At 45.6% G+C, this 20,708-nt stretch overlaps 2 protein-coding genes across 3 annotated transcripts in view; one reads left to right on the forward strand and one right to left on the reverse strand.

Moving 5' to 3' along the window:
• Positions 1 to 20,708, reverse strand: part of SEC24C (SEC24 homolog C, COPII coat complex component) — a 647,635-nt gene that overhangs the window by 392,529 nt on the left and 234,398 nt on the right. The window lies entirely within an intron of this gene.
• The window catches only part of USP54 (ubiquitin specific peptidase 54), a 235,150-nt gene that overhangs the window by 174,938 nt on the left and 39,504 nt on the right, over positions 1 to 20,708 (forward strand). For both annotated transcript variants that reach the window (XM_075072848.1, XM_075072847.1), the window contains 2 exons: positions 8,689 to 8,920; positions 12,485 to 12,624. In XM_075072848.1, coding sequence (XP_074928949.1) covers positions 8,689 to 8,920; positions 12,485 to 12,624 — 372 coding nt within the window. The remainder of the gene's footprint in view (positions 1 to 8,688; positions 8,921 to 12,484; positions 12,625 to 20,708) is intronic.

A 20,708-nucleotide genomic window follows, 5' to 3' on the forward strand; every position in this document is an offset into this window, starting at 1 on the left:
TGCCATTCATCTGATAGCCACCCACCTGCTGGAAACAAGAATGGCTTTACAGAACCTTCCTGTCTCGCCACGAATGGTCACTCCTTCCAGAGGCGGTCAGCCAGATCTTCCACAGATGGGGGACTCCCCAGGTTGACCTGTTTGCATCCAGGCAGAACAGAAAGTGCCACGTGTTCTGTTCTCTGCAGGGCAGGGACAAAGGCTCCCTGTCAGACGCCTTCTTGATTTCATGGTTGGAAACGCTAATGTACGCCTTTCTGCCGGTACCACAGATCCACAACGTCCTGATAAAGATGAAGCAAGACAGAACGAACGTCATCCTCATAGCCACAGCATGACCTCGCCAACATTGGTTCGGCATGCTGCTGAGTCTTTCGACAGCCACCCTGCTGTAGCTGCCTCTTTGGCTGGACTTGCTGTCCCAGGATCTTGGCAATCTGCGGCATCTGAACCTGGATGCTCTGCACTTGACAGCTTGGCTACTGCATGGCTAAGTCTGGATGAATGGGCATGCTCCGCTGCTGTCCAACAGGTCCTGTTGGGCAGCAGAAAACCTTCCACCAGGCTACTACTTGGCAAAGTGTTGGGCCTCAGATCGACACATTGGGGCAGAAGAGGCCCCTCTGCGGGACATCCTAGATTATCTGCTGCACGTTAAGCTTTGGGGCCTGTTGCTCTCCTCAGTCAAGGTCCACCTGGCAGCCATTTCAATGTTTCACCCTCCGTTTCAAGGCAGGATGGTCTTCCCTCATCCTATGACAGTGCGGTTCTTGAAAGGTTTGGCATGCCTCTACTCACATGTCCGGGACCCGGTTCCCCCTTGGGACCTGAATCTTGTGCGGTAAAGGCCCTTGGGTCTTCCCTTCAAACCCTTGGTTTCCTGTTCTCTCCTGCTTCTCTCCTGGAAGGTTTCTTTCCTGGTCGCTGTAACTTCAGCCTACAGGTATCCGAGATCAGGATGTTTGCCTTGGAGCCGCCATATACGGTCTTCTACAAGGACAAGTCCAGTTGCGCCTCTACCCGGCTTTCCTGCCAAGGTTGTTTCCCAGTTTCATACAGGTCAAGATGTTTACCTACCAATCTTCTGTCCCAAGTCTCATGTGATGGGTGACAAAACGCAGGCTGCATATTGTAGCTGGCAGATGGACACTGGCCTTCTACGCAGATAGAATGAAGCTGTTCCGTAAGTTAATGCAGTTGTTCGTTGTTGTCCCAGACGTGATTAAGGGTTGCCCAGTGTCTCCCAAGATAATATCATCGTGGCTCACAGACTGCATCTGCTACTGTTATGAGTTAACAAAGGTGCCCCCACTGGCAATTGTGATGGCTCACTTAACTAGGGTGCAGGCATCATCGGCAGCCTTCCTGGAACAGGTGCCAATCCAAGAAATCTGTCAGGTTGCTACCTGGTTGTCCGTTCACATGTTTGCATCTCATTATGCACTTACACAGCAAACTTGGGATGACGCTGGCTTTGGCAGAGCAGTGCTGCAAGCCCGTGAACTCTGAGCCCACCTCCACTGGTACTGCTTGTGAGTCGCTCACAGGAGAATCAACATGAGCAAGCCCTCGAAGAAGAAAAAACAGTTACCTACCTTGTGTAACGGTTGTTCTTCAAGATGTGTTGCTTATATCCATTCCATTACCTGCCTTCCTGCCCCTCTGTCGGAGTTGTCGGCAAGAAGGAACTGAGAGGGTGTATGGTCAGCACACGTGATATACCGCCATATGGGAGCGCCACTCTGGAAGGCACCACAGCTGACCCTACGGAAACCATTAAGGCAAAAATCTCAACAGTTACGAAAGGTAGGTAACCGATTTTTGTTCCTAATAGTGTTAGCTTAGTTGTAGTTAATTACCCTATTCCTTTGCCCTACTATAATTTTTTATTCATTTAAAAATTTTCTTTTTTCTTTTTACCTTCCCCTGTCTCTCCGACAGGTACACAGTTATAGCCTCAAATAGGGTTTATCCCTGTTTTTTCTTCTGAGAGACCAATTCTCTCAGGTATGCCCAGCTCACCTGGCTTTAAACACTACCTGACTTGCAGACAGTCCATACCGGTCTCTGATGGCCACACACAACTGCCTCAGCGAGACACACATTACTCAAAAGTGCTCACACTGCAGAAAGCTGACACCTAGGGCAAGAAAAGCCTGGGATCTCCAACTGCAGCTCCTCATGATGGAGAAATCTCTCAGGCCAGCCTCAGCCCCGAATCCTGGACACCGCCAGGCCAACAGGTGCCAGTGGCAGCTTCTGACAGGGGTTCTGCTCCAACAATGGCTGGCAAGGAGCCTGTTCCAAGAAAAGCTACCAAAAAGCGGTCACAGACATCCCCACACCGAGAATCGCCTAAAAGAAAGCGATTTCCAATGGAAAAATCTGCCCAGGTACCAACAGCACCGAGTGTTCCAGACCATGTGTCACTGAAACGTCCAGCACCAAGAATTCCCGAAGAGCTAAAGACCTTATGTGGGCAAGCTCAAATGTAGATTTACACAGTGAAGAAAAACCTTCCAGCTCGGTACCCATGGACCCGAAGAAAATGTCTGCACTGAGCAGTACAGTGGTGCCATACAGCTCTAAATCCTCGGCACCAGCAGCTTCAATTCATACTCCTCGGTTGTTCACAATGCCGTCTCTGGCACCAAGCATCACGGTTCTGCAGCAATTCATGAGGCATGTGGACCTGACAGTGGCCTCAATGCCTGAATTTCCTTTAATCGTTACCGAGGGTACCCCAGCCAGATCGGAACGAAGCCAGTTGTCTGTTCCCTGCATATCAGCCCCTCCTATTTCCAGTGATGAGGAAGAAGAGGCTGATGCAGTAATATACACTCCTTGCCACTCCTCACCCAAGCCTGGACTATCTCATCACCAACCACCTGCAGATATGAAAGGATGGTATAGTCACCCTTGGGCAATGTATAGGGCCCAACACCACAGACCCCTTAGCCCTCCCAGGTCCAGAACAGCACGATCCCCTTCACCAACTGTCCCAGCTCCCTCAGAAACACAAGAGGAAGAGACTGAGGAACATATGAGGACACATCTGAACATGACATTTTGCCGCCTACTCACTTCTCATTGTCATCAATGGACAAAACCATAATGCCACCACCTTCCACTATGGGGGATGATTTCAAATCCTTTCAGGACCTCTTCAGAAAGGTAGCTGAATCCCTAGACTTTTCATTAGAACAGCTACCAGAAGCCCTGCATAAACTCATGGACATACTCCAGGCATCCTCAACAGCATGGATAGCCCAGCCAATTAATGATGCAATCATGTAGCCTTCAAAAATATTTTGGCAGACACCTGCTACAGCACCACCCTCATGTAAGAGGTTTGACAAAAAATATTATGTGCCAGCAAAAGGGAATGAGTTTTTATTTACACACCCTGCACCAAACTCCTTAGTGGGAGGAAACATCGGTCCCAAATGATCCCATACAATAAGGATTGGAAAAGGCTGGACCTGTTTGGATGGAAAGCCTATTCCTCAGCTACACTTTAGTTCCGCATAGCCAATTATGCGCCCTACTGGCTAAATATATACACAATCTGTTCTCTAAAATGTCAGAATATATTGAAAATTTACCTGATGACAAAAAAGACTAGTACAAGGCAAACAGTTTCAAAGGTGTCAAGTATCAGACGAAGTGGGTATTCACTGCGTCTGATGAAGTGGGTATTCACCCACGAAAGCTCACGCTCCAAAACGTCTGTTAGTGTATAAGGTGCCACAGGATTCTCTGCTGCTTTTACAGTTCCAAAGGGTGTCTCATTGCCAGGATGGCCCTACAGGCCTCCCTTGACTCTGCATGCACGGCAGTATGATCCATCGTGATATCTGTGGTTATGCGCTGTGCATCCTCGCTCCACCTCTCCGGGTTCCCAGGAGAGGTCCAGGCAATGGTCAAGGACTTACTCTTTGAGGGTCAGAAACTATTTGCAGACAAAACCGATGTCATTACGCACCCTAAAAGACTAAGGGCAACCTTAAAAACCCTGAGCATCTAAGTACCTGCAAACAAAAAGAAACAAAGTATGTTTTAATCTCAGAGATTCAGGTCAGCGCCATACTCTCAACCCCACAGACAGCACAATTAACGGCATAAACACAGAACAGACGTCGGTAGAACCAAAATCAACCTTCGACGTCTCAACAATCCACTTCCAGACAACAATTTTGAAGGTGTGGTTGAGGGCATGAGAGGTCCACACTCTCTAATTCTGGAAGCAGAAATGGTCCCCCATCCATTCGGAGACAGTCTGTCACCATATTACCTAGTCTAGCAACCATCACAACAGACAAATGGGCTTTAGAGATTATCCAAAGGGTTACTCAATCTCCTTTACTTCTATTCCTGCTACCTACTTCCCTTCTCTGTCCCTCTTCAGGGACACCCCCTCATGAGCACCTGCTGCAACAGGAAATAAACCACCTTGTACCATTAGGTGCAGTGGAATCCGTACCATTGCAGCAGAGGGAGAGGGGTTTTTAATCACACTATTTTCCAACTCAGAAAAAGACCGGCGGGTGGAGACCCATCCTGGATCTAGGCAAAATAAACAAATTCATAAGAACATGCTTCAAAATGGTGACTCTAACCACAGTAATTCTGGCACTAGAAAAGGGAGATTGGCTTTCAGCCCTCAACACCATACACTCATCATACAGAAGATTCCTGAGATTCACCCTAGGGAAACAACACATCCAATGCAGACTACTACCCTTCGGCCTGTCCACTGCTCTGAGGGTCTTCTCCAAAGTTCTTGCTGTCATTGCAGTTCACCTCCTCAGACCCGGAGTAATGATATTTCCGTACATAGACATCTGCCTCATAAAGGTACAAATGCTGCAAGAAGCAATAAATGCCACACAGAGCACAATATCTGTTTTCACGAACCTAGGGTGGCAAATAAATGCACAAAAGTCCACACTGGTTTCTGTCCAAAAGTCGGAATTCATAGGAGCCTGTCTCGACTGTCTAACAGCAACAGCAATGCTACCCCAGCAACATTTTATCTCTCGTGAATCTAATTTCAACAGTGATGGACAGCCCACAAACATCTGTGTTTAGAACTCATAGGGCATATGTCAGCAACAATGTTTGTTGTCATACATGCCAGCCTCCACATGAGATGCTTGCAGGCCTGGCTTCAAACAGTATACATACCGCACTCTCTCAACAGATGCCTCACAATGCCACACAGAGTAAAAGACTCTCCAACATAGTGGACACAACCTAAGAACATCTGTTCAGGAGTCCCTTTCCAACAAAGAACTCCAACCATGGCAGTCACGACTGATGCTTCCCTTATAGGTTTGGGGGCACACTTACTCAACAATACGTTCCAAGGCCACTGGTCCCCAGCGGAGTCCAACCTGCACATAAACTTACTGAGCTAAAGGCAGTCTGAAATGCATGTGACCACTTTCTCCCTCTAATCAAGAACAGTTCCGTCAAGATCCTCACTGCCATGGGGGTGCACGTTTTACATGAATCGCCAAGGGGAAGCACAATCATACAGAGGCAATACGACTTTGGAATTGGTGCATCACCAACGACATAGAGATATCAGCATCCTATCTTCCAGGATGTCAGAATACTACAGCAAATGTAGTAAGCAGCGACTTCTCACAAACCCATGAGTGGGTGATGGATCCCAGAATTCTCAAATCCATATTTAAACTATAGGGGTTCCCCACCAAAGATCTATTTGCCACAGCTGAGAATGTCAAGGGCCCACAACATTGCTCCATGGAGGGATTGGGACAATAATCCCTAGGCGGCACTGCTGATGTACGCATTCTTCCAACCCCACTCCTAAACTGTGTCATTCACAAGATCAAACAGGACAAATCCAGTGTCATTCTTATAGCGCCTACATGGCCCAGACAAATGTGGTCCCCATATCTGTTTCAGATGGCGATGAAACCACCTTGAACCCTTCCCGTAGTACCTCACCTTGTATCACAAGATGTGGGACATCCCAACCTCACAGTACTCCATCTGAAGGCCTGGTTACTCTCTGGCTGGCAGGGGTCGAGGAGGCCTGTTCAGAGGAAGTAAAAGATCTGTTACTGAACAGTCAGAGACCAAGTACAAGGAAGATGTATGTCTGTAAGTGGAAATGATTCTGCACCTGGTGCCAAGATAAACAGATCTTACCACAGTCGTCCCCCCTACCGAGGATCCTGGACTATATACGAGGTCTTTAAAAATCAGTGCTATCCACAAGCTCCATCAGAGTACACTTGTTTGCTATTACCTCCTTTCGTAAGACGGTGGATGGGGTCACTATATTCGCTCAACTGACAATTAAACATTTCCTTAAAGGCATTGAAAACACTTATCCCACAATAAGAAACCCTACACCCATGTGGGACCTCAGCCTTGTTCTACACAGACTCATGGGAAAGCCATTTGAACCCTTTGCAACCTGCTCTTTGTTGCACTTATCCATGAAAGTGGCTTTTCTCACTGTCATCACGTCTACCAGACGAGTGGGAGAATTAGGTGCCCTAATGGCACACCTTATACAACATTCTTTAAAGATAAAGTAATCCTATGACTACATCCCAAGTTCCTACTCAGTCACTTCCCCCTTTCATTTGAACCAACCCATTTATTTATCTGAGTTTTACCAAAGCCACATGTGGGCCGGAGGGAGGCCTCACTCCACACATCGGATGTTCACAGAGCATTAGCTTTCTATATTGAAAGGACAAAAACGTTTAGAAAATCACCAAGACTATTTGTTTCCATAACAGAATGCTCAATGGGTCAAACCATCTCCAAACAGTGACTATGCAAATGGATATCAGGATACATTCAATTGTGCTACCAAAGCAACAATCTACAACCTCCAGTGGGAGTTCGCAAACACTCCACCAGAGCACCCGCAACATTCATGTCCTTTCTCAATAATATCTCTATCACTGACATTTGCAGAGCAGCAAATTGGACATTAGTCCACACATTCAGTAAACACTATGCTATTGAGCAACAATCAGCATCAGATGCTCACTTTGGGCTCATGGTGTTATCCACCATCAATAATGCATCTCCAAAGCCCTTCCCCTCCACTATGGGACATGGCTCAATAGTAACCTAAAGTGGAGCACCCACAAGGACACTCCTCAAAGAATCATAGAAGATTAGGGTTGGAAGAGACCTCAGGAGGTCATCTCATTCAACCCCCTGCTCAAAGCAAGACCAACCCCAACTAAATCATCTCAGCCAAGGGTTTGTCAAGCGGACCTTAAAAACTTCTAAGGATGGAGATTCCACCACCTCCCTAAGTAACCCATTCCAGTGCTTCACCACCCTCCTAGGGAAATAATGTTTCCTAATATCCAACCTAGACCTCCCCCACTGCAACTTGAGACCGTTGCTCCTTGTTCTGTCATCTGCCACCACTGAGAACTGCCGAGCTCCATCCTCTTTGTAACCCTCCCTTCAGGGGGTTGAATGTGATTATCAGATCCCCCCTCACTCTTCTGCAGACTAAACAAGCCCAGTTCCCTCAGCATCTCCTCATAAGTCATGTGCCTCAGCCCCCTGATCATTTTCTTTGTCCTCCGCTGGACCTTCTCCAATTTGTCCACCTCCTTTCTGTAGTGGGGGACCCAAAACTGGATGCAATACTCCAGATGTGGCCTCACCAGTGCCGAATGGAGGGGAATAATCACATCCCTTGATCTGCTGGCAGTGCTCCTGCTAATGCAGTCCAATATGCCATTAACCTTCTTGGCAACAAGGGCACACTGCTGACTCAGATCCAGCTTCTAATCCACTGTAATCCCCAGGTCCTTTTCTGCAGAACTGCTGCTTAATCAGTTGGTCCCCAGCCTGTAGTGGTGCATGGTATTCTTCCGTCCTAAGTGCAGGACTCTGCACTTGTCCTTGTTGAACCTCATCAGATTTCTTTTGACCCAATCCTCCAATTTGAAGAAGAGGAGGAGGTTACTCACCTGGTGCAGTAACTGAGGTTCTTCAAGGTGAGCATCCCTATGGGTGCTCCACTACCCACCCTCCTTCCCTCTACTTCAGAGTTTCATGTAGATTCTCTGGAGTAGAGAGGGAATGGGAATGGTTGGTTGCACACCACTATGTAACCTCTTGGAGCAGTGTGAGATGGCTACGGCACATGCGCGGCCCAACTGGGCACTGCTACCACAAATCTTAAATTACAAGCGCAGGGCATCAAGACACCTAAAGTGGAGCACCCACAGAGACAACTATCTTGAAGAACCTCAATTACTGCACAAGGTAAGTAACCTTCTCTTTCCCTTCCTTTAGTGAACTGTATCCCTCTTTCTGGCTTTTACTATATTCACCCTGACAGGGCTGAGTCAAACTCCTGGCCCATAGATTTTGTTCTCCTTTGGATGAAGCAGGTTCCACTAAATGGCAGGTATTTAAAAAGAAATGAGTTTGGGGAGAATCCACATGAGACTAAAGCTTTATTTCCCTTGATCCTCTGGAAATTACTTTGTTTTTAGAGATGCTATAAAGATATTGTCTAGGCTTCTTGAAATTGGACAATTTGATCCCTAAACACAGAAGCAGCATATTTGGTTTAAACGTGGTTAAGAATTCAGAATACTAGCAGGTAACTTGATGAAATTAAACCTGACTCTTCTGCCATCCCATATTTTTTTCTTTTGACAGCCAAAGAATTTGCAGAGGATGAGCTGAAAGAACCAGCAACTCAAGGAACAAGGCCAAACCAACTAAACATCAGGTATAAGCACTGGGGTCGAGGTCGGGGCACCAAGCACCTGATGGATCAGCATCCTCGTCTGATCCAAAGGATGGAATCTGGCTATGAGAGCAGTGAACGCAACAGCAACAGCCCAGTCAGTCTGGACATGCCCTTGTCTGAGAGCTCAAGGACACACAGGTAGATTTTAATAAAGTGCACTCTTGCCACTTTTGCTTCTCTTATGGCCCTGTACACTAGGACCTCTGAGAACTAAACTGTAATTCTGCAATAAGAAACTTAAGTATTGACCTTCAATCCCAGCCTGCAGTTCTTGCAGAGTGCGATGCAGGTAGATTATGGGAAATAGGAAGCTGGGTATATTGTGTCACTGCAGTCTTCCCTTTTTGGATGGTCATTAATTCACATGGTTCATGATCGAGAGGAACGATTTCAGGAGTGTGTCTCGACCAACTACAGGGGGGAATTGGGATTAAGAAGATGGATGTAAATACAGAGTTCTGTCCTTAGGCTCTGTCAAAAACTGAAGTTGCAGGATGCTGGCATCAAGGAGACAGTTAGTTTGTTTTAAATTTAGAAGATATCTATCACTGTGCTTTCCATGTCAAGAGTTAATCGGCGCTGTTATCTTTGTCTCAGTTAAATTACTATCTGACAGTGAGAATCTCTGTGTCAGGCTCTGATCTGGAGCATTTGTACTGTTAATGGACTGACATGAGACCATGTCTACTAGAGGACTTCATTGGGACCTCCTGAGTGGTTTAGAATAAATAGCATGCATAAATAATAGGGCTGTCAATTAATTGCAGTTAACTCACGCGATTAACTAAAAAAAATTGTGATAAAAAAATTAATTGTGATTAATTACACTGTTAAACAATAGAATACAAATTGAAATGTATTAAATATTTTGGATGTTTTTCTACATTTTCAAATGTTATCGATTTCATTTACATCATAGTATACAAAGTATACAGCAAATATTTGCACTGTAAAAATGATAAACAAAAGAAATATTTTTCAATTCATCTCATACAAGTATTGTCGTGCAATCCCTTTATCAAGAAAGTGCAAATTAAAAATGTAGATTTTTTTTGTTACATAACTGCACTCAAAAACAAAACAATGTAAAACTTTAGAGCCTACAAGTCCACTCAGTCCTACTTATTCAGCTAATCGCTCAGACAAACAAGTTTGTTTACATTTATGGGAGGCAATACTGCCCATTTCTTATTTACAGTGTCACCTGAAAGTGAGAACAGGTGCTCATATGACACTGTTGTAGCTGGCATTGCAAGATTTTTATGTTCCTGATGCACTAAAGATTCATATGCCTCTTCATGCTTCGGCCATTGTTCCAAGGGACATGCTTCTATGCTGATGATGCTCATTAAAAAAATAACGCGCTAATGAAATTTGTGAATGAACTCCTTGGGGAAGAACTGTATTTCTCCTGCTCTGTTTTACCCTCATTCTGCCATATATTTCATGTTATAGCATTCTCGGATGATGACGCAGCACATGTTCATTTTAAGAACACTTTCACTGCAAATTTGACAAAATGCAAAGAAAACAATGTGAAATTTCTAAAGATAGCTATAGCACTTGACTCATGGTTTAAGAATCTGAAGTGTCTTCCAAAATCTGAGAGGGACAAGGTTTGGAGAATGCTTTCAGAAGTCTAAAAAGAGCAACACTGTTCTCTGGGATGGTGGTTGAAGCATCCAGGGAATTAATCTTTAGCACATCTGGCATGCCAGCTACAACAGTGGCATGCAAATGCCTGTTCCCGCTTTCAGGTGACATTGTAAACAAGAGGCAGGCAGCATTATTTTCTGCAAATGTTAACAAACCTGTTTGTCTAAGTGATTGACTGAACAAGAAGTAGAACTGATTGGACTTGGACTCTAAAGTTTGAGATTGTAGAAAATGTAGAAAAATATTTAAATAAATGGTATTCTATTATTGTTTAACAGGATGATTAATCACTATTAATCGTGATTAATTTTTTTCATCACTTGACAGCCCTAATAAATAAATATGCTTTTCAACCTTCATCTCTGGTACCTGTGACTACTGAATAAAAAGAGATCACACTCAGGGTTTTACAAAAGAGTTGTTTGTGTAGATCTTAAAAATTTGTTCGGAACAGTTAACTCTCCAGAGCATGATTTTGGCATGTATTACTTGCTTAGGGTCTTCTAAGGAACCAGTAAAAAGAATGAGGAATACTTGTGGCACCTTAGAGACTAACAAATTTATTTGGGCATAAGCTTTCATGGGCTAAAGCCCACTTCATCAGATGCATGCAGTGGAAAATATAGTAGGACATGTATACATACAGAGAACTTGAAAAAAATGAGTATTGCCATACCAACTCTAATGAGACTAATCAATTAAGGTGGTCTATTATCAGCAGGAGAAAAAAAACTTTTGTAGTAATAATCAGGATTGACAAGAAGGTGTGAGTAACAGTAGGGGGAAAATTAGCATGGAGAAATACTTTTTACTTTGTGTAATGACCCATCCACTCCCAGTCCTTATTCAAGCCTAATTTAGTGGTGTCCAGTTTGCAAATTAATTCCAGTTCTGCATTTTTTCGTTGGGGTCTGTTTTTGAAGTTTTGTTGTTGAAGAATTGCGAATTTTAAGTCTGTAATTGAGTGACCAGGGAGGTTGAAGTGTTCTCTGATCGGTTTTTTGAATGTTATAATTCTTGAAGTCTGATTTATGTCCATTTATTCTTTTGTGTAGAGACTGTCCGGTTTGGCCAATGTACATGACAGAGGGGCATTACTGGCACATAATGGCATATATCACATTGGTAGATGTGTCATCTTCAGTAGAGAAATTCCCTGCATCTCCGTAGTTTCCAGGAATTGAGGATCTATTCAGTGATACGTGTAGAAAAAGGGCAGATTGTGACATAGCTGCAGTTGCTATTTTCTGCAAGCTGTGTTCTGCAGGGAGCCACATTCACCATCATTCCTTTTGAGAGCTCTTTTTACCCTTTTGTAAAATAAGGGGACGAAGGGTACGTATACACTACCCGCCGGATTAGCGGGTAGTGATTCATCTATCGGAGATCGATTTATCGTGTCCAGTGTAGACACGATAAAGCGATCCCCAGTCGCTCTGCCGTCGACTCCTGTACTCCACCGCAGCAAGAGGCGGAAGCGGAGTTGATGGGAGAGCTGCGACAGTCAACCCCACGCCGTGAGGACAAGAGGTAAGTCAACCTGAGATACGTCAGCTTCCACTACACTATTCTCATAGCTGAAGTTGCGTATCTTAAGTTGATTCCCCCCACAGTGTAGACCAGACCTTAGTGCCAAAATCAAGAGGAACTGGTGTTTGGAAGTTTTGATGCAGTTTTTATGATCCCTCTTGCAGAAAATGCATGACTGGAGGTTATAGTTTTGGTATGTTTGGGAATAAGGAAGATATTTCTTACACTTGGGGACCAAGAAACAGAGCCCAGATTCCTATGTCAAAGAATAAAACCTTTAGAAAATATCATTTATTGAGAAGAGGTGGACTCTTTTCCCTCCCTGGGATTTTCCCATAGAATCCTTTTAAAATAACTTCTCTTTTGAAACTGAAAATAAGGTGAAGATGAAATGTTATTGCCAGATTGGAAAAATGTAGGGCTGTCTAGTCCTTCTCCCCAGTACCCTATACCCCTCTATTCCCTGAAAAGATTGGCCAGACGTTAATCCATTGATTTTCCCTCCTCTTCTTCAAGGGATTCTCATATGAAGCGAGCAGGTGGGTTGGTTCCTGCCTGGCGTAATATCCCAAAGTCGCACAGCAGTAGCATCTTAGAAGTGGAATCTGCTTCATCGACTAGTGGTTGGATAAGCAGCCAGCACTCTGTTGGGAATGGTAAGCTACCTTTTCAAACCCCAAATAGCCACGATCCCGGAGTATAAAATGTATTGAGGTAATTACTTATTCCCTGGGTATTTTTGCCTTCACAGTGGAGGCAGATGCAAAAAAGGGAAAAAGACTTAGGAACCTGGTACAACTTTTGGCTACAGTTCTGGTTTACAGCATTACCAGTCAGTATCACTAGGAGTCCAGTGTGCTGGGGGGGGGAGATAGCTCAGTGGTCTGGGCATTGACCTGCTAAACCCAGGGTTGTGAGTTTAATCCTCAAGGGGGCCACTTAGGGATCTGGGGCAAAATCAGTACTTGGTCCTGCTAGTGAAGGCAGGGGGCTGGACTTGATGATCTTTCAGGGTCCCTTTCAGTTCTATGAGATAGGTATATCTCCATATAAAAACAGAAGAGCCCCTCCTATCACTGTAGTAAGTATCTATACTACAGTGCTTCAGCAGCACAGCTGCAGCATTTCTGATATGGACATACCCTAATAAACGCTTTTGGTTTAAAATTACACCCCAGCCAATATAGTTGAATAGAAACAAAAACTATCATCCATATCCCATAATTTTCACACTTAAAAAAAAAAATCCCATGAACCTGTGTGGTTCTCCTTGCTGTCCGCCAGCTCTGCTAGAAGCATGGAACTTGCACAACTTTATACTATTGTCATGAGTGTTGCAAGCACAGGATGCACAACCTTCTGGTATTAGCAGAGCTGGAAGAACTGCATCAGTGAGGCACATGCCAGCTTAGTAGTGGACACATTGATTTGGGACCATTTCAAGGCTGGTGGAGGTGTTCACAGAACAGCTACAAATGCTGGAGTGCCACTTCTGGGCCCAAGAAACAAGCACTGACTGACTGGTGGTATCACATCATTATGCAAATTTATGGTAATGAGCAGTGGCTGCAGAACTTCTGACTGCGCAAGGCCACATTCGTGGATCTGAGTGCCAAGTTCATCCCATCTCTGCAGCGCAGAGACGCCATAATGAGAGCTGCACTGACAGTGGAGAAGTGAGTAGTGATCCCATTGTGGAAACTTGCAACACCAGATCAGAGAAGAATCATTTTGGAGTTGGAAAATCCACTGTGGACGCTGTTGTAATGCAAAGGCCACTAATTGTCTCCTGCTACACAGACTGATTCTCTGCAATGTGCGAGACATAAAGGATGGATTTAAAGCAATTGGCTTCCCAAAGTGTGGTGAAGTGATCGAAGGCACGCACATCTTTATTTTGGCACTAGCCCTCTTTGCTACAGAGCATATCAATAGAAAGGGCTACTTTTCTATGATTATGCAAGAGTTGGTGGATCACTGGGGATGCTTCACTGACATCAGTGGTGGCTGGTCAGGGAAGATGCGTGATGCTCGCACCTTTAAGAACATAGGACTATTCAGAAAGCTGCAAACAAGGACTTTCTTTCCCAAGTAGAGGGGAGAGGTGGAGTGGATGTCTGCTGAGTCGTAACAGCCAGACACAAGGGCTATTAGAAGAGCTCAACACGGGGCTATCCGTCTCAAGAAGGGTCTGAAGGAGCGCTTTAACAGTGAGCCATAGTAAGACATTGTGGTGGACTGCGCTCTACCTGGCTGTTCTCTTCCAGGGCCTGTTAGGAATGTGGTGCTTTGTGTATGTGTGTGGCTATAACACTGTCAATGCACCTATTAATGTTGTGGTTCTTGCTATACATCTGTGATTACACTTTCTCATGGATCTTATGAGTTGTCACACTGTACAATAACAGTTGGGGTGCTGTCAGAACTGTTAAACATTCTACAGCATATGTTAGGAATTAATAAAGATGAATTATTTTACAAAAACAGAATTTGAGTAACAAAACCAGTGCAAAAAAAACCCCTGTGCAATTTAAAGGAAATAAATTCAAAATGTAATAAATGAATAGAACAGAATGGCCTGGATTCCCGACACCATATTTGCAGTCTCCACCAATGTGGTATGGATCACACGATTCAAGGCACCTGTCTCCGTATTCTTGGCATGGTAACACCTCCCACCAGCAAACGCCCTGGTCCCCATCTCCTAGACAGCCCTCAACACTTCAGTGTCCGCCAGTGCAGGACTGCTCAGCACCAGTCCTTGGTGCCATTCCTGGGAAAGACGTTGGTCGTCATCTTCCAGGCACCAGTCCCCCACACCAAAAAATGAGCCGCCACATGCAAGACTCCACAACCCCACCCTGGTCCCTATAAAGTGATTGGTCTGAGTTGGAGTGGGAGTTTAGCCCCTCACCAAGGAAGCACCGATCACCTTCAGCTCTGGAGACCAGCACAGCACCTGTGGTGGCTATGTGGCAGCTGGGCCAGTAGCCTGCCCAATGACCTTGTTGGAACCCATGGGGCGTGCCTGTGATGCGAGTGCCTTATTCACATTACTCCTCCCCTCCCTATCTGCTTTGTACAAGCCACTACCTGCACCGTCAGTAGTGGGCTCAGAACACAGAGCAGACTCCATCGTGGGATGGAAAAAGCAAGTGGCAATGCTGAGGGAGCCATGCCCAGTGGGGTAAAGTGCCACAGCCTCTCCCCCAATGTTGCCTTCGTCCTCTTTGTCACCAGAAAAGGCGGTGGCAGGCCCCTCCCACGCCAACCCCCCAGATGACTTTAAGAAGTGCTAGGTCCTGCTCAAGAGAGTGACTTCCAACCTGAAACTGGAGGCTAAGGAGCTGGCAAACCAGTCAGACATCCTCTTCGACATGCGATCAGCTGCATCCCCAGCACGGTTCATGTTGCTGGTCCATGAAGATTGCTAAGACAAACCCCCTCATCTATTCCGCCCACCTCCAGGTGGGCAGAAAAGAAATATTATGTCCCTGCTATGGGGTTTGAATACCTTTATACACACCTGTTCCCTGGGTTGCTGGTTGTATCTGTGGCCAACAAAAGGGACAGGCAAGGTCAGGTGAGCGCCACACCTAAGAATAAGGGTGCCAAGAGACTGGACCTCTTTGGAAGGAAAGCTTATTCAATTGCCAGTCTCTAGTTCTGGGTGTCCAACCAGCAGCCTTTTTTGGGGAGGTATAACTTCAATCTGTGGGACTCCCTCAACAAGTTTAAGGAGTATTGCCACAGGACCTTGGCCAGGAGTTTGCCATGTTCTGGGAAGAGGGCAAGGCAGTGGCAAGGGGCTCCCTCCAGATAGCCTGGGATGCTGCCAGTTCAGCTGCCAGAATCATTGCCTTGGCTGTGGTAATAAGGTTCACCTCTTGGCTACAATCTTGGGTCTGTCCTAAGAAATGCAGTCCTCCATCCAGGACCTTCATTTTGAAGGCACTGGGCTCTTCTCAGAGCTGATGGATGTGAGGCTGCATGGACTCAAAGACTCCCAAGCCACTCTGTGCTTGCTGGGCCTCCACATGCTGCAGACGGCGAGAAGGTCCATGTATTCTGCTCAATTCACAAGGTCGACAAAGGCTCCCTGTCTGACACCTTTTTGCTCGTGTGGTCGGGAGCTCTACTATATGCCTTCCAAAGAGTCCTCATGAACATAAAGCAGGACTAGACAAAGGTAATCCTGATAGCTCCAGATTGGCCTGGCCAGCAGTGGTTTGACATACTGCTGGACCTCTTGGTGATGGTTCTGCTGCAGCTACCACTCTCACAGGACTGGCTTTCTCAGAACCACGGCAGACTTCTGCACCTGAATCAAGCCGCACTGCACCTGATGCCTTGGCTGCTTCATGGTTGACTGCAGATGAGCAAGTGTGCTCAGCCTGTGTCCAACAAGTCACATTGAGCAGCAGAAAGCCCTCCATCAGGGCAACCTACCTGGCCAAATGAAAACAGTTCATGTGTTGGACCTCGGACCAAGGTCTTTGGCCTGAACAGGCCTCACAGCAGTTGATACTGGACTACCTTCTGCACCTCAAGCTCCAGGGCTTGTCTCTTTCATCAGTCAAGGTCCAGTTGGCCGCTATTTCAGCCTTCTAACCTCCATTCCAGGGCACGTCAGTCTTTGCTCACAACATGACTGTCCGTTTTGTAAAAGGTCTGGAGCAGTTCTATCCCCAAGTCCTCGATCTCATCCCTCCTTGGGTCCTGAACTTCATACTGTCAAGGTTCCTTCAAGTCATTGGCCTCTTGTTCCCTTCTTCTGCTCACATGGAAGGTCTCATTTCTCATGGCGATAACATAAGCCCATAGGGTCTCTGAGATTAGGGTACTTACCTCAGGCAGAGACAGATGCATCATGGAGGTGAATGCCTGGCTGCGAAGATGGTGTCACCAGGAGGGCTTTGGCTTCCTTAACCACGGGATGCTATTCGAGGAGGCACATGCTTAGCACGGGATGAGCACTTCACCTTTCCCGCCCGCACGTCGAGACAGGGACAATAAAAGACCCATATTTGCACATCAGACTGTGCTCTAACTCCTATGTCGGGAGGCCTTTAAACCCTAGGTTCGCGAATGCGGGGGACAGTAACATTGAGCATTAAGCGCCCACACGGTTACCATGCGCGGAACATGAAGACCCTGGAGGATGGTTGTGGAAACAAGAGGGGAGAGCGTGGGCTATAATGACAGAGAAATGTAGTATAAGACGGATATCATGGGGTCAGGGCAAAGACACCTGTCGAAACACGTCGCAGACACTGCGGCTCTCTATGGCCATGACTCTAATACCAAGTTACCTCTTATATGAGCGGGATGTCCACCACTGACTACCTATCGTGTAATCTAGCCATCGGCATGACCAGCAGAGTCTACGATGGTCACAGCTAGTAATAAGCAAAGTGAGGAACTGGAAGTGCTAATCTATATATAAGACATACCTAAACTTGTTGTCATTGTCGTTGTGATGGACATCAACCTCGGAGAACAGCTTTGATGGAGAACTTAATACCACGATGATCTGGTATATGTTGAGTTCTTGTGTCGTGATATGGGCTCCAATTCTTTTATTAGTTTGACTCTCAGGGAACGGGATCTTAGACCCGGGTACAAATACGTTCGCTCAGTGAGACTTACTGCGTTGATTCTGTCCCTCTTCTTATCATTTAGTTTATAATTGTAAGAATGGTATACAGCAAAGTGAACTGAATGTTGACGTGGAAGGGCGATGGAGCATACGGAGAACGCGAGAAGAGCTGAGCAGTCTTTGGCGTTAGAGTAAAAGGTCCAAGTACGAAAACAGGGTGATGTCGTGCTAGGAGTTCTACCTACAGGCCACCTAACAGGTGGTAAGAGGTAGGATGAGGCCTTCTTTTAACAACTAACAAAAATTTCATTCCAAAGCCCCAAAATTTTAGAGTGGTTTTGTGAGTGGGGGCGACTTCAAACTATACTCAGATAGTCTGTTGGGAACTAAACTTAACACGCCTTGGGCCACCAGCCGCATCCTATTCAACTTAAGGTTCTCTGGGGTGTCTACTGCGCGACATATTGCCAGTACAACGTTTTCTAATTCAGAAACGGTTGAACTAAACGGCTACTCAAGGGCTGAGGAAGCTGTTTTCTAGCACCTTGATGTTTAACCAAATAGGAGGAAACTATCCGCGCTTGGAAATTGAAAGTAGACGGCACAGCTTGGCGTGAAGGTTTGTGATCATGTAAATATCAGTAGAGTTCTCTCGCTAATCTCTTAAGCGCAAGGGTTTTTAGAACTGGTCAGTACAGCCAAAATAGAGACAATGGATTTCAGGCAAGGCAGATTTTGGTTAAGCTCAGAGAGCTGATAGGTAAGGTCCCATCGGGAATCCAAACTGAGGGGAAAAAACAACTGAGGAAGTTGGGTTCGCAGTTTTTCACAGAGAGACTTATCTATATAAGGTGCCCAAAAAGCAAGCTATCCGAATGGGTAGAAATGATAGAAAAGATGTGGCAAAAGACCCACCTTGGCTTCTTAAACACGAGCAAGCATCTCTGGCATGACCTTACAAAACAATAAAAAGGCAGTCATATTAAAAATCGGAGTACCAACGAGGTCAGATTGACATAAGGACATTGGAATATATAGGCAAAACAAACAGGGAAGCGAAAGGCGGCCCCAAGCCAGTCTACGTAGAAATAGGCAGAAAGGCACAAAATGAAGCTCCAACTTGCCTCGGGAATTAAAGGGCGGAAAACAAGAGACTTTTTTATTCATACGGCCGTCTAGAAGCGAAGGGAACAAAAAAGAGGGGGCCCAAAAACAAAAAGGGCCAAGGGACCAGAAGGGTAAGGGCCCAGCTGAGGTCAGTGAGGAGGAGAAGCAGACTAACAGGGGGAACTTGGAAATGCCAGGAGATTCTTACATTGACTTCCTTGTTTCGGTCGTTCACTGAGAAGTGAGGAATGTCTAACTAGGTGGAATGGCTTATGGGAAGGGGGTGGTTTACGAAGATTAAATAAAAAGAGAGGTAGTAAAATATCACATAAAAAAAGTTAGATGCCGATGCAAGGGTTCACAAAAACCCAGCCCTGATGAAATGCATCTAGAATATCAAGGGTTTAATAGAGGAGGTTCATGAGCCTCTAGCTACTATTTTGGAAAGTCATGGGAGACGGAGAGATTCCAGAGAGACTGGAAAAGGGCCAATTTATAGTGCCCCCATCTGTAAAAAAAATCGCCATCTGTAAAAGGGAAATAAAAACGAAACCCAGGAAACTACAGACCAGTTAGTTTTTAACTCTGTGCCAGCGCAGATAATGGTGAAGTTCAATTCATTGAAAGAAATCATCTGGCAAACATCTGGAAAAGTCGGTAATCTCCCGGTGATAGGGAATAGCCAGCCATGGATTTTGTAAAGAACAAAATCATGTCAAACCAATCTGATTTTGCCCCTGCCTTTGTTGATAGGATATCACGAGTCTTTGTGTTGGCGATAAAGGAGAGAAAGAAGAGGAAGCGGTGGACTGTGGGTTCGTATACCTAGGACCTTTAGTAATGGCATTTGATACCGCGTCTCGCCATGATCACCTTATCCCGATAAATAGGCAAATACAGTAGATGGTGATCGCTACAATAATTGAGGTGAGTGCAGTAATCTCGGCCTCGATACCCGTACCAGAGGGAGAGAGAGTATTAAAATGGGCTCCCTCCTATGCTGGAAGCTTTATGAACATAGTGGCGTCTGGTTCCTCCGCCAGGGGTTCTGTCTTTGGGATTCCGGCTCGCCGTGTCCTCAATATTCTTCTATCAACGACTTAGAATTGTCTGGACATAGGAAAGTGCTCTTATTTAAATTTCGCGGACGGATTTACCAAACTGGGGGATCATGCAAATACTGCTTTGGCAGGGGGGGGGGTTGAGCGGTTGAGGACAGGATCAAATTCAAAATGATCTGCGACAAAACTTGGAGAAATGCCTCTGACGGTGCATAAACCGGATTGAAATTCATTAAAGACAGAATTGCAAAGGGCTCCACTTTAGGACAGGAACCAATCGTTTCACACATACAGTAATGCGGAAGAGACTATCTAGGATAGGAGTATAGGCAGAAAGAGAATCTAGCGGCTCATAGGTGGCCCACAAGGTTCTTCATATGAGTCCAACAGTGTGATACGTGTTGCAAAAAAACAAACTGAGTTTCTGGGAGGCATAACATGGTTGTTGTTCTGACGAAGACACGAGACAGTTCATTCTTCCGCTCTACTTCTGCATGGTTAACTGGCCTCACATTGGAGTATTGTCCGTTCCCGAGTTCGTGGCATCTGCATTTCAAGAAGATGTGGAGAGAAATTGCGCGGAAGGTCTCAGAGAATAAGCGTCAACAAGAATGATTAAAGGTCTTAGAACATGAACCTTGAAGGAAGGCTTGGAAAAGAAATTGGGTTTATATTTTAGTGTTGGAAAAGAGCCTGACAGAGGGACATTGATAGCCAGTTCTTCACGGTTTATCTAGAAGCTGACAGGCGCCCTCTGCGGTTGTTATTGACCTATTCTTCCATTCTGGGGCGGTGGTCATCAGCAGCGTAGTGAGAGAACAACAAACTTGTTCACCTTAGCCTCTAATGATAGAACAAGAAGCAATGGGCTTAAACTGCAGCAAGGGAGATTTAGGTTGGACATTAGGAAAAAGTTCCTAACTGTCAGGGTAGTTAAACACTGGAATAAATTGCGTAGGGAGGTTGTGGAGTC

The sequence above is a fragment of the Chelonoidis abingdonii genome, chromosome 16, assembly GCF_003597395.2.
Source record: "Chelonoidis abingdonii isolate Lonesome George chromosome 16, CheloAbing_2.0, whole genome shotgun sequence".
NCBI lineage: Eukaryota > Metazoa > Chordata > Testudines > Testudinidae > Chelonoidis > Chelonoidis abingdonii.